Source organism: Mustela lutreola, chromosome 1 (assembly GCF_030435805.1).
Source record: "Mustela lutreola isolate mMusLut2 chromosome 1, mMusLut2.pri, whole genome shotgun sequence".
NCBI classification, from domain to species: domain Eukaryota; kingdom Metazoa; phylum Chordata; class Mammalia; order Carnivora; family Mustelidae; genus Mustela; species Mustela lutreola.
In genome coordinates, this window is record NC_081290.1 from 202,615,019 (window position 1) to 202,635,319 (window position 20,301).

Genomic DNA, 20,301 nt, shown 5'->3' on the forward strand with positions numbered 1-20,301 from the left:
TTTAAAGAAGCAAACACAGTGAAAATTATGTTTTGTAGCAGCTCAGGAAAGTGAAGACATTGAAGGAAAGCTGAAGGAAGAAACAGAAGAAAAAAGGTAATGTTTACTTTGCAACTAATATGTGCCACTTAATTTGTTAAACATCCTTACCTATTCACATCCAATAAGGTCATGGTCAGTCTTCTAACGTAGATATTATGACCAGTGTTTTAATGAAGATAAGACTGAAGTCCAGAGTGCATAAAAAATTGGTCCAAGGCAACATAACTTGTAACTTGGTGACATCAGAGTGTAAAGATTAGTTTCCTCAAACTACATCACACTATGTCCCTGAAGAGAAAATATGTGGTTTGAGTACATAAACTAAACAAAATAAAACGTGTCTTACAGGATATAGAAAATAGTGAAGAGGCAAAAACTGTAAATATTCTTACTTTTGAAATAAGAGATGCTGCTAAACATTTAAATGCAAATGAGCCAGATATCCCATCCTAAATCCTTAAATTATAGGTAAATCTAGTCTAGAGAAACTCAGTTTAGAGGAAACTATTCAGCAAGTTCACATTTAATCTCCACCTCTCCCTCTTTAAGTCTCTGATATGTCCATATTTGCAGTCATTGTTTTCTCTTCCTCTCAGGTAAAAGTCTCCTGGAGCTTTGAGATCCGTAGAAGTCAACATGTTCTATAATCCCATATGGAAATGAAAGTTTATATTCTAACCAGAGTTGACATTCTAGGTGGTACATCTCCCTCTCTGGAACATTGTATGTCAAATTTATCTCCAGTTGGGTAGTGTGGTCCGTTGGACATTTACAGTTGAACTCTTGTCATGGTACTCATTCATCCAACAGATATCTTTCACACTATCAATAAATACTTGAACACTGAATGTGCCCTGGTCCTGGTATCCCACTTATTTTTGTAGTAAGTCTGTTCACCACATCCACTGTCTATATTAGCTGCCTATTTTCCAGCTTTTCATCCCTAGGGGATAAAAGTAGCTTCCTAATCATTTCCCAATATTTGCTTCCACTGTACTCATTTTTTCGTATCTGTATCATAATACTTGCAATATTATACTGTAATTTTCTTTTTATATAGCTGTTTTCACATCTTAGATATGAGCTCCTTAAGGGGAGTTCCTCACTAAATGCAATGCATGAGCAAATGAATAAATGGAAAAAATAAAGAAGAAAAGAAGGATTTCCTACTGATCAAATGAACATGTTCCACAAAAGTAGCATCTTTGTAATTTGAAGGTTTTCGTTTTCAAAACTGATCATAAGATTTGGTACTAGTTAACACCCCCAAATTTTTATTAAAATAATTTATGCAACAGAAAATCAAAGAGAAAAGGCAGCATGGTTGCCAGTTGAGGTCTCTCCTGCCTGTTTCTTCAACCATTTGTTTTGTTCATTGAAGACTGCATTCCCACTGTTAGAAAATTAAACATCGACATCTGCTCATCTGGGTGTTTCCACTCTGCTCCCAATTCTCCATCCTTTTCCTACTGTAACACATCCTGATAGGAACAAGTATGCCCTTCATATATTTCCTAAAGCCTTTCTCTCTATAGATGTTTTAATGGGGTGTATTTTGGGTGAAGATAACAAAAATGTATCCAATCATTTAGCTCCTGTGCTTAAGAATAACTAGATAGAGCCTCGCTTGCAGAATGAAGAGATAACAGCAAAGATTTTCATTACTTGGAAGTGGCTTGGTAAATAGGTATGTCTGCTGAAGGCTAGTTGGGGATGCTTGGTGGATGGATTGACAGGTAAGGGAAAGATAGATGGTTTAAATAAGTAGATGGGAACAGTAATATGACGGAAGTGCGAGTATATAGATAGAATAAAGGTTAGATAAATGGGGAAATAATATGTGAATGAAGAGGTGAGTGGTTCGCTGATGGAAGAATAAATTGGTACACAGAAGACTGATGGAGCCGACTGGCCAGATGGAATGAAAGACCAATGAATGCCTATGCCAGCAGGAGAGCTACTAGGTGTGTAAATGCTGTGGTATGAACAGAAGCAGGAGACTGTCAGGTGTGCATGGGAAGAGGATGAGTAAAAGGAAGGAAGAAGAGACAGGAAAGAGGAGCATTAAAGGTATTACGATGATAAGGGGACCTGGAATTTGTTTCCCTGATAAGTCATAATTTTACACCGTGTCTGAGGAAATTGGAAACTCTCAATCATTGATACCACCATTTCCTTGGTATTTTAATTTACAAAAAACATGACCTAGTCTATCAAGTTCTCCATGCTTCATCTGCTGTGGGGGAAACTGAGTTTTAAAAGGTTGGGAATGAGCCCTTGTCTACCAGGAACTCAATAAGAAATAAGCCTCACAAATCAAGATCAGGGTCTTCGTCAGAAGAGCTAGATATACCTGTAAAGTCAACGGAAGAATTTTAACTCAGTTTCTCTGATTTCCAAAACTATAATTAACCATTGGTCCTAGGCTTTATTAGGGGGTAGTCATGATAAATCCCATAATTGAAAGAGAAACAAAAACTGTCCTGAGAGTTTTGAACTAGAACATACCAAAAGTATAAGTCCACAAATAATGCAGATGAGGAATCAAAAAGAAGCAAGGTCAAGTGTCCAGCCCAAGGTGACATATTTAGTTAATGGCAGAACTAGGAAGTGTTAGCTGATGTATAAAGATGAGCTAGGTGAGTTGTAAGAAACAGGTTAATATCCATTCCTTCAGAAAAGCAGATGGGCGTATGATGAAGGTAGAGGTGTTGGAGTTTTCTTGAAAGATAAGTCTGTTTCAGAAAAGGCAATCAGAGGAAGTTTCTTCTCCAGGTCCCTTTTTTAGGCTATTTCCCATATGTATACAACAATAAACCTAAGATGGAGAAACAATACAATGACATACACTTTTAAGAATAAATGTAGAGCATAGTCACCATATTTTCTCATACTTACTCTTGCCAGTGTGTTTCTTAATTCAGTGGATTCAAGCCACAGGAACTGTTAAGGAATGTCTAAACTAAGCAGAATCTGGTCATTATTTTTCTGAAACTTTTAATCGCATTTTCTCTTAAGTTATTAAATAATTTACACTTTGAGGTTGCAGCTACATTTTGTATTACTTGTAAATGGCCTAGATATTTGATATATAGGTATAACATGGAAAATACCTAGACTGCCTTTGCACGCACATGCGTGTGTGTGTGTGTGTGTGTGTGTGTGTGTGTGTATGAGAGAGAGAGAGAGAACCACTCAGTTTTCTGACTACATCTACTCCCCAAAGCCTAAAACACACATATAAAAGTAGCATGTGGGAAATATGTAGCCTGCTTTTCTCCATTCCTGGATACTCAGTAAGATGTCCTAATAAACAGCCCCCTGAAAGTTACAAATTTCTTTGAACTTTATTGATACACTGCACAATCACAACCATCTCGTATTCATCCTGAATTAGAAAAGGTTACAACTACAATGTAACATGCACAAAATTCAGGTAGTATATTCACCCTTAATACAATTATTGACAGAAATCAAGTCTTCATTGATTTTTGAAGGAAAAAATAAGAAAGAAAATAAAAGAAAAAAACTCTAGAAGTTATACTCTTCTATCATGTGATAATTTTTTAAAGCATTTGAACATAGATTTGTTTTAAGGATAATTGTGAGAATGGGCACACCCATTGTCTGACACAGCTATAACGGCACCATTGATAAGTCATATATTTTTTTTTTAATCTAGAGGACTCTGAAATTGACAGATACATTTTCGTACACCCACACATTCCTCACAACTGCACTTTACATGTCACAAAAATTTTTGAATGTTTAAAAATGCTCCCTTTAACTAACACAAGGGCAGCTATTATTACTTATCATTGCTATTATTGATAACCTTATAAATCTGCCAATAATGTAGAATGTGGCCCTAGAAGGATAGTAGAGGGTTCACAATCTTTCTTTCTTCACTCAGTGGCATGGAACAACTGTATGCCTTTTAAAGGGCACCATTGAAAGAAACAAAAAGGAAGCTATTTCAAAATACTGGAAATGAGGCTTAGCTGCTTACTTTCAGGATGAAGACAATGGTGCCTAATTAAGTCCACTCCACATTCCTTTGGACTCAAGGATCCTGCACCTGAAGGCTAAATTACACTGGTTCAGCTCTGTCTTGCTGCCCCATCTTTTAATTGCAAATCTATTTCTTCCTCCTTTCATTTACTTCTCTTCTCTTAAGTAAGAAATGAGGGAAATGAGACTGACATTTTTATTTGTTTGTTTTTAGTGATCATTAGGAGTTCTCATCATATGGTATCTTTTGAAAATGTTGCTTTCCTAGTTACACACCTGTGAAGTTTTACTGCAACTGCTCAAACTTATTTGTCTTAAAATCAAAAGGGAAGCTTTGGATAGTAGAAGAGGATGTTGGGTATAAGTTCTGAGGAATAGAGCTTGTGTGAAATAAAAAAAAAAAAAATTCTCACTATTGGAGTAAAAGATAAAAAGGTGAATTTGCAAATGAATTTTATGCCCCTTCCCCCAATTCCAAATAGATTAAACTTTAAAAGCCTTTTTGAGGGGAGGAAATGGGGAGGGGAGATGGGCTGGTTCTAATTGAGGACTCAGGGTCAAATTGGAAAAGATGACCCCAACCCCTACATCCCACCTCAACCTCAGCCATCACCCACCTCCTTTTACTGATGGGGCTTAGGACATCCATATACAACTCCAGAGGAGAAGACATTCCCTTTGGCACTGGAAGCACCGACCACCACTAGAGCTTTCCATTTACAGTCACTCCTGATGCAATGGCTGCAATAAGCTTTCTTTGAGACTAACTGCTCACTTTGAGGTTCTCTGCTCTTTCACATAAGAGTCCTTCCAACATAAGTAGAACTTGCTAACACCTCCATGTTGAGTTCAAATTGACTGGATCCATACAGAAACAGTTTGTTACAGATAGCCTCAGTTGTGAAGTTTCTGGAGTCCCAAAGCACCCTTCCTTCCCAGACTTTGAGAAGGAACTGCCCAACCTGTGGAATGTATCAACTAATATGAGGCACAGGTTTCAGGAGACAAAGACTAAGGCCTCTTTTTGATACAAAGCCTTACCTCTCCTTCCATCCCACCTAGCACAGTTGCAGAACAGCCATGTACAACACCCTCTGCGTAACATAAATATGTGTTTTGACCACTGCTCACCCATATGTCCCCTCTCCCCCACTTAAAACAAAAATGAGAAAAACTGAACACACTTGCTTAGATTTGCAAATGACTATATCAGGCACTTAACATTAAACTACCAAAAAACGATCTTGGCCATAGCCTTAACACTAGCACTTTCATTGGCATTACTTTGGTGGAAATATATATTAATTGTGTTTTGGGAAGGGGGGAGGTTTCAGAGTAACTACATTGCTGAATTTCTCTCACCTAATCTCCTGGTAAGTCTTATTTGGTTTCCTTTCCATGTGGAAAGCCTATGAAGAGTTAATGGTTGTTCAGAGTTTTGTTCATCTTCTTTTTTCCCAGGCCCCAATCCCTACCATTGTCACCTTGAAGGAAAAAAAAAAAAAATCTATCCAGCAGTGTATTGATATACCCTCCATATGGGAATTGAAAATGCATATGTGAGTGTGGATATTGTCTTTTGTAAGCATTTAATGCTCTATGTGCTTCAAATGTTGGGTGACGGCTACTATTCTACAGAGCCATCTCCATGAAAATAACCCAAACAACACAGAGGCTGGAGTTGGTCTAAAGTGAAGAAGAGCCATTTTCTTTCCTAATGCCCAGTTTCCTTGGTCTTATTTACTTGATTTTCTTTATCTCAGACAGATGAGGGTTGACTGTAGGATTTTTTTCCCTCTGAAACATTGCTGTAATATGCAATCACCAGAATTTTTTCCTGGTATCCAGTGGAAGAGGGCAGCAGAGAGTTCCATAATTACTCTGAGACCCAACCTCAATATTGTGTTCAAAAGGTTCTGATGATCTTCCTGGTCAAAGAAGGATGGGTCCCTTCCTCAAGAACAAGTCTTGGCCTGAAGAACGTATTTAGCTTATCCATTATAAGCACTGTGTTCTCCAAAACCATCCACTCCCCAGAGCCTCCACGTTTATTTTACTCGAAAGTAACACATTTATTATCAGTAGAACACTCAAATGACACATTTAATTCCCATACCAATGTCTGACACCAACCCGACTCCAGGTGCTGAAAGTGATGACAGATCTGAAACATTGATGTCCGACCTTTAATTCTGACTTTGCGTCTGCTCATGATTGTCCCTGGAACTTGGAATCAATACACTGCTTTTGGCACATCATTTATGTTTCCAGAATCTGGCTCCTGGCAACTCACTAGGAAATGCAGATGTCTGTTTACAGCTGGCAAATGTAATATTAATTCCACTCATACTAGTTCCAACTCTTACAAAAGTGCCTAGCTTTCTGTATGCCAAGACTACCTACATTTGTATTTATGTATCTATTTATGCATGTATTTATATCTAAGTATATATTCCCCCACTGTGTATGTCATGTTCATGTGCCATTATGGACAAAACAAAGAGATCATTTATATTGGAGGAAGAAGATCAATTAAGCATTAAGGGAATGGAGCTCTATAAAGCTCATATTTATTTAGACTGTGGATCTGAATGTTTTTCAACTGAGGCAGGGCAGGTCTGTTAGACAGTCACCATTGATGCTTCTTTCTCATGCTCTTAGTAGGTCAGCCCTTGCGGCACAGGTAAAAAGGGGCGCAACCTTGCATGGTTTTCAATATCATTCTTCTGGATTACGGGCACCCTTGCTCGTCGAGTCCTTCTGGTCCCAGGAGATGATGCAGAAAAGTCCGGTCAGCTTTTGTTTGTCTTCTGGAACTGCTTTGGACATGGACCACTGAGGGTATTCTTCCCCAAAGCTACTAGAGAAGCAGCCTGTATCAGAGGAAATTGTATGTCATTTACACGTTCCCCTCCTGTTTGCAGTGTTGTGTTAATCAAGTGCTTGGAAATTAAGTCAGTTGCTCAAGTGCCCTCAGCTCAGAAGAGCTTCCTGAAACAAATACCAGAGTTGTCAACACACCCGCCATGTAATTGGCTTCCATCAGCTTTTTACAGGATAGTTTTCAAACAGATTAAACCAAAACTGGAGCAGGGAGGAGACAATAGCTGAAATCATTGCACTCAGGTGGACTTCTCTCCTCACACTGCAGGGACAGACATGTGTTTCCTCTCTATGTTCTTGCTATTAAGAAAAGCCATCCATGGAGTAAGTCCCGTAGGTTCCCGACATACACTTTCTTGAAAGGCTGAGAAAAACATGAAGGTTGCCCCCTTGGTCCTTCAAGTGTGAAAGGAAAAAAACGAAAACAAAAACAAAAATAAAAACAAAACAAAAAACCACAGTATTGATCAAGGCTTTTCCAGGGCTGATATGTTTCCCAAGAAGATGTTTTTGGAAACATAGTCTCTTCTGGGAATAGTGAGTGACTGATCCTTAGATTGCTACTTTGGTCCAACTGTTAATAGCATCTACTTTGGATGATAGGATACCACGTTCCAAAGAGTCCTTGACATATTGCTTGTCTTTGTTGTTAGCCTGTAAGACCACTGGCTTTCATAAGAAAGTTGATAGGTATTTTTGAAGTTGCAATGTCTGCTGAAGATAGAGTACAAACAAATAAAATGGAAGAGAGCTGATATGATTAGAAATTAATATGGTGATGAACTGATAGTGAGTAGTAGGGAAAGAAATAGAAAGTGTTAGATAATTACATTGATAGATTGATACATGGAGTAAATAGATTGCTACAGAGGAAGATGGGTGGGTAGATAATTGGAGGGAGAGATAAATCAAATAATTGAGTAGATGGATAATCATATAATTACTTCAATAGCTTGATAAACCCTAAATAATCAGCCATCTGTGGATTTTATTTTTTAACGAGTTAGACAACAGTTTTTAAAGAGAAGTACTATCCTCAAAATGCTTTCCCCTTTTTTGGTCAAGTGACTTCTAATTTTTAACTTTTAGGTTGTGTGCAGAGCCCCAAACCTCTAATCTCTATAGCTGATAGAGAAAGCAAATAGGGCAAAATGGCTAGAGAAGGAGACAAGAAAATAAAATACATATATGTATGGACATGGGTATATTGAGATACCTTCCCAGAAAGAAAGGATGTGAACCCGAATGTAATTAGATAATAATAAGCATAAAGAGAGGGATATGTACACTATAATAAGAAAAATGATCCAAAGCTTAAAAGACACTGATAATAGGACACTTGGATATAACTCTTGCTGTGCACTACATTATAAGTCAAGTTGTGTCTTCAGGGTGTTTATCATGAGGCACATTTTTGCCCAAATGGAGCTTATGGTTTGGTGTGTAGGGGGAGGGGAGGTTGATAGTGATGATGATGGGGAGAGGAGCAGAGGAAAGGGAAGGGCCAAGGTAGCAGGGGCAGATTCTATTTTTGGACACACCAATGAATGATTATCCTACACATGGTAGAACCCTGCCCACCCCTCCTCCCCACCCCACTCATTCAAACTAGAGGAAAAAATCAAATAAATCAAACTCCCCCAAAAGAAATCAAGAAGAAGAACAGAAGCAAACAAAGAAAAAGCCCAAACTGGTTTGCCCTCCGCAGTGTAGATTAAAGTCTGTGATATGGAGAAGCAGGCGTTGCTCAGAGGACCTATGATTTCTTATCAAAACTTGATGAAGAAGTGGGCAAAGAGGGTCCCTGATAGCCAGAGACAAGCCAGTGCTCTAGAAGCCGAGTTTACACCATCAATGACTGCTCCAGGCCCTGTGTAGGGGAAAGAGAGACAGATCCATTAGCATGCACCCAAAGGGTACCATAATTATTCCCTAACAAGCATATATATATAGACATGCTTCTCTGTGAGCATTCCCCCATCTCCCACGTCCCACCATTGATCCTTCCAAATTTGGACAAATTAAAAACACCCATTGGGAGTATTTAGAAACCCAAAGGGGTAACTCACTGAAGTACCTTAAGCACTATAGCCTGCTCTCAAAGACAGGTTTAAAAACTAAAAGGGGTAGAGGGAGGCATTGGCATTCAGATAGGCCTATGGGCTAAAAAGTTAGGGCAGCAGATAGGGCTAAATGGTATGGCATGACTGTTACTTTGCAAGTAGTACTGTGCTCTAACTGTGGAGGTGGTGTCAACGACAGATAGGAATAGGAAGAGGAGGGCAAGCATGGGGCATGGGGACAGCTCATGGTGGAGAGAAGTAGGTAAGGGAAAGAAAGCAAAAGGAAACACATTGTGAGCAACAGGATTCTAGGTGTTTGTGTGGCCAACTTTTCATCCTGTGTAACAGGTATTGTGAAGGCTCTTCCTGAGGTAGCTGAGGAAGAATCAATAATTATACTTAAGAGTTTTAGAGACTATGACTGGGCTTATTGCATCAGTCAGCAGTGACTCTCTGGAGGCCACAAAGAAGACTCTGTGTTCTTTCCAAATGGACCCCTAATGGTGCAACCTGATAGAGTTCTCCCTTCACCCTTTCTTCTGGTCTCTCTGGCCCTTTTACATGCCATAGTGAGCCACCCATGCTCCATTATAAAACAAGACCTTTGAGTCACAAGTGTTGCTCCTTTCACTTCACCTACCACCCTCGAGAAGACAAATCACATGAAGTGGGATTGCCGAACCTGTGCTAAGGACCCAGGCAAGTGTATCAGGGTCTAATTCAAATTTGCATTCCTCCATCATCTTTATTTGAAGGCCATAAGAAATTGGAGTGATAAGCAAGACCAGTAGCTAGCAAGCAGAGAGTAGGGAACATGGAAACAAGTATGGCAAAAGGGGTGAGAAGCCGTCAAGAGACATTCCTGTAGAGCCAGTGACAAAGAAAAGGAGTTGCAAACAAGACAAGCATGCCTCTTTGCCTTCTCAAGCCAGGACTTCCTTTGCTTTGAGAAGCAAACTGGCTTATTGGAAATAAGCATGATTAATTTAAGAAGAAAAATTGGTGCAGGGTTCTCCTCAAGACAGAACTGTAGTTATTCTGCTTGCTTGTCAGTGTGATGGTGTGGATCCCTGCCTTGCCTAGAAAGAGACTGATGCTAACCTTTTTCTTGGGGAACTATAAGCTTCTCACTTCAGCAATGAGCACAGAACTGTTCCAAGTCCAGGAATTTCCACATGGATACCTTTTCTTCCTCAGATTTCCAGTGTACACAATTCTCCTATTGACTAAAATTTCACATTTACTTAATGGCTTGAGAGTCTGGCTCATTGTCCTCTGCATTTTCGTTATAGAATATTCACAGACAAGGGCAGGATCCAGGCACAAGCCCAGTGCTATCATCCCCATGAAGGCTTCATACATATTTATGAAGGTAGCCTGACTCTGGGGCCTCCACCAGTCAAGACATATATCTTAAGGAACCATACTGGCTTATAGAATGTACTGAGTTGAAAAATGCCCAAGCTGGAGCTCAAGGTAATTCTCTATATTATCTTCTTCGAAAGATAAATGATTTAGATATTCTAATGAGTTCATAAAGAAATGACCAATGCAGACTGGTAAAGCATATATGTTTCCTTTAAAGTATCTAGCTAACTCTGTCAGTAAATAGATATTGATATAGATAAATAGATACTTTTATAGAAACATACATGTCTAACAAATCTGCATTGCTCATTTCTTTATGAACTCATTAGAACATCTAAATCCTTACCTTTTAAAGAAGATAGATAGATTTTAAAAAAGAGAATATACATTAAACTAATTATATGTATGTCTTTGTCTAATTCATGATGTTGATATTATTAAGAAACAACTGAAGGCCTAATAAGTTTCACTCCAGAGAGGCAGAGAAAAAAAAACAGTGTAGGCATCACTTTTTCCCAAGTTCTACCAGTGTATTTAAGCATTTCTTTGGATGTCATGCTACCAGCAGAAGGTTTGATATTGCTAAAACAAAGAAGAAAAAAAGCAGTGTATGGGGAAGGCAAAGCATGAAGGGTGAGGTACAGAGAGAGAAGGAGGCAGAATCATAAAGAGAAATGAGTCTTTTTGGTGGTGTGTGGCAGTTGCAATAAGAAGTTCATTACTGATCAGGCAGAGGTTTATAGCCACAGTTAAACTTCAGTTCTGGAGTGTTCGATAGAGTAGAATCCGTGAGGGTGACTTAGCAGGCATAAAGGCTGCTCGGCTTGCTTAGGATGGTAACATGCATTTACATTGTGCTCTCTCTGTGGCAAGTGTGATTCTAAATGTTAAACATATATTAACTCATTTAATCTTCACAAAATGTTATGAGCTGTGTACTACTGGCATTCTCATTTTATAAATGGAGAAACTAAAGACCAGAAAAGTTAAGTGCTTTGCTATGGCCACCCAATTTATCTGGGGGCTGGATTAGAACTGAGTGACTCTGTCTACAAAGTCTATACCATGGATTGTTACAACTTGACTTCCTTTCTGTGGAAAATGACCATTTGTGCATGTTTTCCAAAGACACAACACCACCTAGTGAGAAGAATAATTGGCTAGGAATCTGGAGACCCAATTTCTCTGTGATTCTGCTGCTCCCTAGATGAATGGTATCCCCTCTCTGGCCTTGGTTCTCCCATCTACAAAAGGAGAGGAGGTTGGGATTGATGACCCCTAAGGCTCTTCTCCTATTAGCATTTTGAGTTATTGTAGGAATGGAAACTACATCTGGTACTATAAGGGACAGCTGGTGAGCAGCCAGATGGCCCTTTCCAGTTGGTGCAAAACCACCACCACTCTGGGTTTTTGCATCTCAGCATGTCATCTCCTGAGAGCAAGAGGGCACCAAGCATTTCTGGGCCCCCAAATTCCTTTTTCTGTGGTCACTCTTTCTGTGCAGCTTTAAGGAGCTTTATTCTTTAGCCAATATGAGAAGCCCTGCTTTAATGTATCAGACAATATGGCAATTTAATGCCAAAGTGCCTTTAGTCAGTCAGTCTATGAGCAATGTCTGAGCTAGTCTGACCAACGAGGTAATGTAATCCAATATAACAGAGATTAAAGTGAACATCGCTTTCCTCATATGGATCCTGCACACATTTGAGATTTGGCAGCTGGGCTAAATGCCAGGACACCAAGGGACCTATAAGAGGGTTCTTGGATTTTGTTCAGCACAGGAAGTGAGGCTCACATCTGTGTACCATTCTCTAGGTTGGAGGAATGTGAGATAAATACTGTCAGCTATGAACTGATTTTTTAATTACATCATTGCAGTAACCCTGATGGTTCTATTAATGAGGAAAAAAAAAGCATTTAGTTTGTGTCTCTCCCTTAGGGTTTCTGTATTGTAAGGTCACTCACCTGATTGGTCATATGCTTCTTTGTGCTTTAATATAGATTACCACTGTTCAGCTAATTGGTGTGTTTCCACAAACACTTGGGGCTCACTTTTGGTCCCTCGGGCTGGTAGGAGGCTTTTGCAAATGTTAGCTCAATGAATCTGTTAAAGGAAGGACATGCTACTGGAGGAACAGTGGCTGAGCTGAACAGTGGTAGTCCTAAAGCTTGAACACACATATCCTCAAGATATCAAGCTGACTGTGGTTTTCCTATACCTTGGTTTCTTCAAGTAACAACAGCGACATTAACTTGGTACCCAAGATAATACTAGCTTTAATTTCAATAAACATGGTCAGGAATTCAAGTGGTGCTTTCCTCTTCTTCCTCCTCCCCCACACCTTACTTTTCCTCTTCCCCCTCCTTCTTGGTGGAAATAGGGAGAAAGTTAGTTCTTATCTTAAATTTAGAATCCAGAACTTGGAAACACGAAGTGAATTTTCAATTGTGTGTTATACTGTGGAACACTAACCCTGAAATGCATCTAGATGAAGGACAAGGGTGTGAAGGAAAGATAAGACGGAATGTCTAAGAAGTCATGTCCCTGAATGAACAGGTAGAGTGTAGGTCTCCTATGAACCTTAAGGAAGGTTTTGGATGCATCTGTACCCCTTGTGTTGCTCTCTTGCCTTTGCAGCCCAAAGATCCTTTAAGATAAAGTCCATGACCACTGCAAAAGCGTACTAATCTTGGCAACTTTGGAGTCAGACCAATATGGGTTTAGATCTTGACTCTGTGGCCTGCCAGCTATGTGATCTCATACAAAGTACTTTCAGTTTTCTTACCGAAAATAGAGGCAATAATACTGATTTTATAGGATAAAGAGTCAGAGTGATTAGTATAGTACCTGGTAGTCATGTGATCATGGGAAACAACTCTGTGGAGCTTCCACACCCTCCACCTTCCACTTCTTAGTTAAAGCTAATGTATGCTTATTTTAATCTTTTCCAAATATTTTGAACCCTAGGTGAGGTTTTGCTGGTGATAGAATGAAGAAGTGAGATCATGAGATAAGGGGTTTGTTGCTGAGTGATGCTGTTGGCCGTTAGGTGAGATTGGGAAGATATTGCGCATTCCATAGAGTGATGGAGACATCCAGATCTAAGCTCCATGGTCCAAGGACAAAGGACCAGTCTTGCAAGGGTAAGGGACCCTACACTAGCCTCAGAGACCCAGGGTCATTCACTCCGCAAGTATTGTTGGGAAGCTGTTGTGACCAGTCTGTTTTCAGAGAGAAAGGGCTACACAGTCTCTGCTTTCACAGAGCTTATACTTTAATAGAACCTGGAATAACATTTCTTCTAGTCTAAATCAGTTAACAAACAATGGAAGGAAGTGAAGGACAGAGAAGGAAGGAAGGAAGGAAGGAAGGAAGGAAGGAAGGAAGGAAGGAAGGAAGGAAGGAAATTTTTTAAATGCTCCCAGATTCTGAAAAGAAAGCCATTTGGAACAAATCCTCAGCATCCTTTTCATCTCAGGAACACCCTTCTTATTTTGTGTGTTAGGAGAATTAAATTTAAGTCAGAGCAGACTGAACTTGAATTCTGGCTCTGGGATTCACTAGCAGTATGACTTTGGACAAGACTTTCGACTCTGAAACAGCTTTTTTTTTCTTTTTTTCTTTTTTTTAATGTATAAAATGGGGAGGGGTAGTTTCATTTCCTCTTGTAGGATTGCCTTGAAGATAGTTAAGATGATGTGTAAGATCACTGAGTAGAAGTAAAGGATGAATAAATAGGAGGTAAATTAGAACCAGGGCAATAACTCCTGATCCTTCAAAGGATCTTCTGTGAACATCCTGCTTTAAACAGAGACCCTGTGGAATACTAGGTCCTCAAGGAAAAGTGCCAAACACCAGCTGAAAGCAAACTTGGCTATGGTGAGCAAGCAAGTGACCTGGTCACTCCTTAAAAGACCTGAAGTAGCTACTAACCACAGGCCATAGCTTCCTAAGGAAGAAAGTGTATTTAGAGGCCCAACTCTTTCTCTGGGCAATTGCCACATTTAAGGAATCATTTTTACTGTTAACAGTGACTCAGTTCAATTAGAATGGCCAGTACAAATATCAGGTTTAATTAGAGATTTGGCAGGGATAAACTGGAAGTGAGAATGTGTGTTTTTGCCCTTTTCCTCGATCCAGTCGCTCCTCCACCCTTTCAGTGCTGCACACTGTTTCCTTCATGCCTGACGTGGAGCATCCCTGACAGTAAAAGCTGAAATGATGATCCAAAGCCACAAAACAAACCGTAAATGACAACAATGACAACAACAAAATGCCTTGGGGACAGGTACGCAGACAAAAACATTTTTGATCTTCAACATATAGAAAGAAAAGAGAGATCAAGAGATAAATTCCAGAAATGGTAAATGGCATGAAGGTCAATTGGTGTGTGTACTCTGGGCCAGAGGGAAGATTTATGGCCAGGTGGCTTAGCAGGGTTAAGAGAAGGAAATAAGAAACAAACAAATAAATAAAATAAAGTCCATTGTGGAGAGGCGACTTATTTCGCTAAATTAAATATACTAAACATCAGATTTTTAAGAAGCAATTTGATGGAGGGCTTAACCTAGAAGCAGCCTGTCATTGTAGCTACCCTGGAAGTAAGACTATGCTGCTGCATCTGAGGGGTGGCAGATCACCCTTGGAGGGGGCACGTATTGAAGATCAGAGTACCCAGACCCAGAACAAAGCTCCCCCCAAATATATTTGAGCTTACTGATGAAATTTTGTCTTGCAAGAGATTTGAAGCTTAAAAATGGCAATGCATGTATTGAAATGTGTCATGGCTTTTCCTTTCCATGATTGCATGAAAATACGGCATGGTTCTTCAGCAACATTAGAGTATACCACTGTAATTCTACTCAAATAGCAGGTGTTAGGGTGATCACATTAAAAAAGAAAAGAAAAACCCCACAGGCAAGTTGAACTTGGTGATAGCATAGCAAGATCAATGAAATATCTGAAGTGTAAGAAGATACAGTTTTGTTCTGAAATTTGGATAGGTTTTATAAGTATGCATATGAACTATGTAACCTCCCTAATGAGGAACCAAAAGGATAATGATGTTCTTGGTGATTAAAAGAGGAGCAAGAAATCTAATTAGAGGATGCACGCGTTACACTTGTTGGTGAAACATAAACCTATTTTCAGCAGTGCTGGCTGATGAAGGCGCTTCATTCCCCTTCAAAGGGAACTTTCCCTCCATTGTCTTTAATTACAGTGGAAAACATGGCACTGTGTTGTTTTACAAGGAAGATTAACCTGGCTTTGCAGCAAGAAGACTTGTGAATAAAGAGGCCAAAAAAGGCAGCCATCTTTGTTTTCTTCTCTTTAGCACTCCCTGTTGTGTATTTACCACAAAGACAAAAGCTGAAGAAGTTAATATCAGAAGTTAATTCAAATCTGTCAGCTCATCAGAAACTTGAAAGAGACAAGACTTTGGTCTATGCCGAACCACAAGCTCTGGTATGTGTGCTGACATCAGCACACCCTGAATGCTCAGTGTTACATTCTAAATGCTTAGACTAATAGCCAGATGTCAATGATTCAGATAGAGGAGGTGGGGTGCGAGGGAACGACAAGGAACCTCATCAGGAATGGAATGTGAAATGTCTGCATTTTTTTTTCTAATGTGTTGACATTTTGCAGGTTGGGGAAAATACAAATGATTACGCTGCTGTCATCAGCCAAAAGCAATGGTATTTCTCTCTGATTCATTCCCTCCCACCTGGATTTAAATGGTGGATTTGGAAAATAAAAATCATATACATTATCAGCAGGAAATGGACAGATATGTGCGGCTTTTGATGTCTCTGCAAGAAGAAATCATCTGATGAACGTCTTCCTAAACAGTGAATTGGAATGTTTGATAGAGTCTTGCTCAGACGAAAGGCTCAGGGTGAGTGGAACCCTAAAGTCCAGATAGGACATAGGGAAGCTGGATTGCAAGGGAGAGTATCAGAGAAATAGTAATTTGGCTTCCCTGGGGGGAGAAGACCACAAGTTCTTTCGAGTATTTGGCTTTTCTTTGGTTCGTGGAGAAGTTCACTCTGCATGAGGGCTATCTATCTCTGATAACCCCATTGATTGGAAATTACATTTATTAATTTGACAGATGTTTGCTGGGCAAAAACCACTGTAACTTACAGGGCTAATCCTTCAAGTGCAGAAACAAATACAAACAAAATAAAAGCTACCCTGAAAGCCGGAAAGTTGAATGCTTCTTCAGTGGAGCTCAGAATCACTTTATGGACAAGGTAACATTGAGTAGAACCTTAATGGATAAGTACCATTTTATCAGACAGGGAAGAGGTCAAAAGCCTCCATCTGTGACCCTACAACATACTGTAAGACATAGGATACATATGGGTTAGAAAGAAACCTGCACTTAAGATCAGACTGACCTGGATGCAAAACCTGGTGTTGTTACTTCCGTGGGTGGTAGAATGCCTGTCGTGGGAATTCAGTCCTGCCACCTGAATTCTGTGGGCTCCAGGATCTTCTTCTTGGAAGGGGCAATAATAATGGTACCAACCTCCAAGTGCTCTTAGCTGCTGAAACCGTGTATGGCTGATACTTAATAGCTAATGGATTTTTCACTTACTATATTCTATTATTCTACTGTAGTTCCCTATCTACTTGTTGGTAGAGGGTTAGGAACTTTAACTCAATCTGAATGGATGGAGAGGCGAAAAGACCTGAAGCAACATGGTCAGAAGCTGACATCTGTCATAGAATTGCTGCTCTGGGTCTAGCATGGTGCATAGAAGGCAGTGGGAGAACCTTGTGTATAAAGGGGTGTGGATCTCAGAGCAAGAAGAACCTTCAAAGCAATGCTTTCCTGGTAGGCAATTTCCTACAGGGTATGAACAGGTTCTTTCTGAGTTCTGGAAAGGTCACATGGTTACACAGTGACAAAAGGATTAGAGAGAAATCACCAAACATGCAGCAATCGGTAAAAGACTGACATTACTGTTCCGGGAAGGCACAAACCCAGTGTAAGTGAGAATGGAATGGTTAGCCGGCAGTCCAGGCCTGCTGGCTAGGACTCATTGGCCACCAGGTAGAAGAGGAAGGGAGAGGAAAAAGTCAGAATGACCAGACAGATTCTAATGAGAGTGTGGAGGGGAAAAGATAAAGTATATGTCTGAGTGAGAAGCATGCCTGAGAGAAAAAGACTGAGTCTGAAATTCCCATGGAACATTCGGGTAGGGATAGTGGTTTGTAGCTCAGAATTCAGGAGAGTGCTAGAGGTGCTCAGAGACCATCAGTCTTCAGTGTGCAAAAGATTCCCCTGGAGAACTTGTTTTAAAAGCATGTTCTCGGGGCACCTGGGTGGCTCAGTGGGTTAAAGCCTCTGCCTTTGGCTCACGTCATGATCTCAGGGTCCTGGGATCTAGCCCCGCACCGGGCTCTCTGCTCAGCAGGGAGCCGGGTTCCTCCTCTCTCTCTACCTGCTTCTCTGCCTACTTGTGATCTCTGCCTGTCAAATTAATAAATAAATAATCTTTAAAAAAATAAAAAAAATAAAAGCACATTATCAGAATGGCAAAGATTAACAAGGCAGGAAACAGCAAATGTTGGAGAGGATGTGGAGAAAGGGGAACCTCATACACTGTTGGTGGGAAGAGAAGTTGGTGCAGCCACTTTGGAAAACAAAAAATTAAAAATAGAGCTACCCTATGACTCGGTGATTGCACTACTGGGTATTTACCCCAGAGATACAGAGGTAGTGAAAAGAAGGACCATATATAGCCCAATGTTCATAGCAGCAGTATTTACAATAGCCAAACTGTGGAAAGAGCCAAGATGCCCTTCAACAGACGAATGGAGAAAGATGTGGTCCATATATACAATGGAATATTACTCAGCCATCAGAAAGGATGAATACCCAACTTTTGCATCAACATGGATGGGACTGGAGGAGATTATGCGGAGTGAAATAAGTCAAGCAGAGAGAGCCAATTACATGGTTTCACTTACTTGTGGAACATAAAGAGTAACACGGAGGTCATTAGGAGAAGGAAAAGAAAAGTGAATTGAAGGAAATTGGAGGGGGAGACAAACCATGAGAGACGGTGAACTCTGAGAAACAAACTGAGGATTTCAGAGGAGGGGGTGGGGGGATGAGTGAGCCTGGTGGTGGGTATTAAGGAAGACACGTATTGCATGGAGCACTCGGTGTTGTACAGAAACAATGAATCTTGGAACACTGCATCAAAAACTAATGATGTATTTTATGGTAATTAATGTAACACAATAAAAAATTTAAAAAATAAAATAAAAGCCCATTCTTGGGACCTTTCCTGGAAACTATGCTTGAATGGGTCTGGGCAAGACCCATGAATCTGCATTTTTAAAACACCCAAAGCAAATGCAAAACAAACTAAGATATTGTTCTGCAGGATGCGGAAAAACATAGAAGTCCGCTTCTCTCATTGTGATACACTCCCTGGGCAGACTGATGGGGCAGAAGGTGGAGAGGCCAGCAGCAGCCTAACAAAGAAAGGTTAAGAAAGTCACTACCGGGGTGTATCACAGAAGCCAGAAGGGGGCGCCAGGGGCCAAAGGGAGATCTGGAGCTGGGTTGGGGGAGGCGGAAAAAGGCAGACTGAGACGTGCGGGTGCTAGAGGAGAAGGGGATGGGAACACGGACTTGCCCTGTCAGGGGTTTGGAGGAGAAGGCAAGAGAAGATGTGGGACGGTATACAGAGGGCACACTGAACACAACCTTCAGACTCCTCGCACCCACTCCTCAGGGCTCCACTGGAGGCACCGGGAAATGGTGTGTTCTTAGTAAAAGAGTAGGAAAGGATAGCGGAGAGGCAAGTGTGTTGGGGTGGGGTTGGGTAGGAGACAAAGGTGAGGGCTCTGAGGCTCTGCCTACAAGTACCAGGGCGCTGCGTGGCGTTGGGGGTGCGGGCAGCAAAGGGTGGATGCTGAGAGGAGGTGATTGGTGCTGCCTGTCGTTGAAGAAAAGCCAGTTTGAAGAGCAGCCTGATATGTATATTTATTCTAGAGAAAAGGCCATTAGCAAAAGAAAATATAGATTTTGTCCTTATGGCTTGCAGGGACCGCTGAGGTAGGCTTGAGTCCTGGCTGCTCTGAGGGGGGCTGAGGCATTGCCTGAGGAAAAAATCCAGAGCCCAGATGTTGCCTTAACTGGAATATTTTGCCATTTCCATTTGCAATGACAAGATTCCTATCAGTTGTCCCTGTTCCTGATACTTAACTCTTAATGTAACTAATTTGTGTCTCTACAATTTCACAGATAAAATGTGAGAAATCTGTTTTTCTCTCTGCAGCACCCCCCTCCTTCCTGGCATTGTTTGCACTCTCTGTCCCTCTCCCCTGCCAGTTCCAGTAATCCAGGCGTTTATACGGCTCATTAAGCCCATCGTACTTTCCGCAGTGCCGGATGTCATCAAGTTCAGAATCTTCGCTCTTTGCACTCTAAGGACAGGGGGATGGTGCCTCTTGCTCAGGACCCAGTGGAGGCCAAGTGGGTTGGCAAGCTGAGAGAGTGAGTGGCTTCCTGGGGGTCAGAGCTGGGGCCAGCAGGCTGAGCCTGGCCTTCTCTCTGCTATGTGCAGGCCTGGCGGGACTTCAAGGTGCTGGCACTCCAGGTGGTCCTGCAAATGGCAGCTTCCCCTCGGTAAAACTTACTTATACTTAGAGCGGGTTGCTTTTCCATCGAAAAAGCATTTTAACTGCCACCATTTCCGAGGTTATGGAGACCTGCCTTTAATACGGTTTCTCCACTGTTGCTTAAATTTAGAACACTTAGCTGGAAGTCAGCTGAGAGTCCATCTTGTTCTGTTCTTACATTTAACAGACAACCAGGGAACAGAACAGAGAGCATCTGTTCGTTTGAACGAGGGTCGAGACCAGAACACCGTTTTCCTTGCTCCTGGTCTCTCGATGTTCTGCTAC

General features: G+C 40.8%; 1 protein-coding gene across 6 annotated transcripts in view; it reads right to left on the reverse strand.

Moving 5' to 3' along the window:
* Nucleotides 1-6,606: 6,606 nt before the first annotated feature.
* Nucleotides 6,607-20,301, reverse strand: part of OPCML (opioid binding protein/cell adhesion molecule like) — a 1,091,065-nt gene continuing 1,077,370 nt past the window's right edge. For all 6 annotated transcript variants that reach the window (XM_059185328.1, XM_059185319.1, XM_059185311.1 and 3 more), the window contains one exon: nt 6,607-8,806. In XM_059185328.1, the coding sequence (XP_059041311.1) occupies nt 8,706-8,806 (101 nt within the window). In that variant the 3' untranslated portion in view covers nt 6,607-8,705. The remainder of the gene's footprint in view (nt 8,807-20,301) is intronic.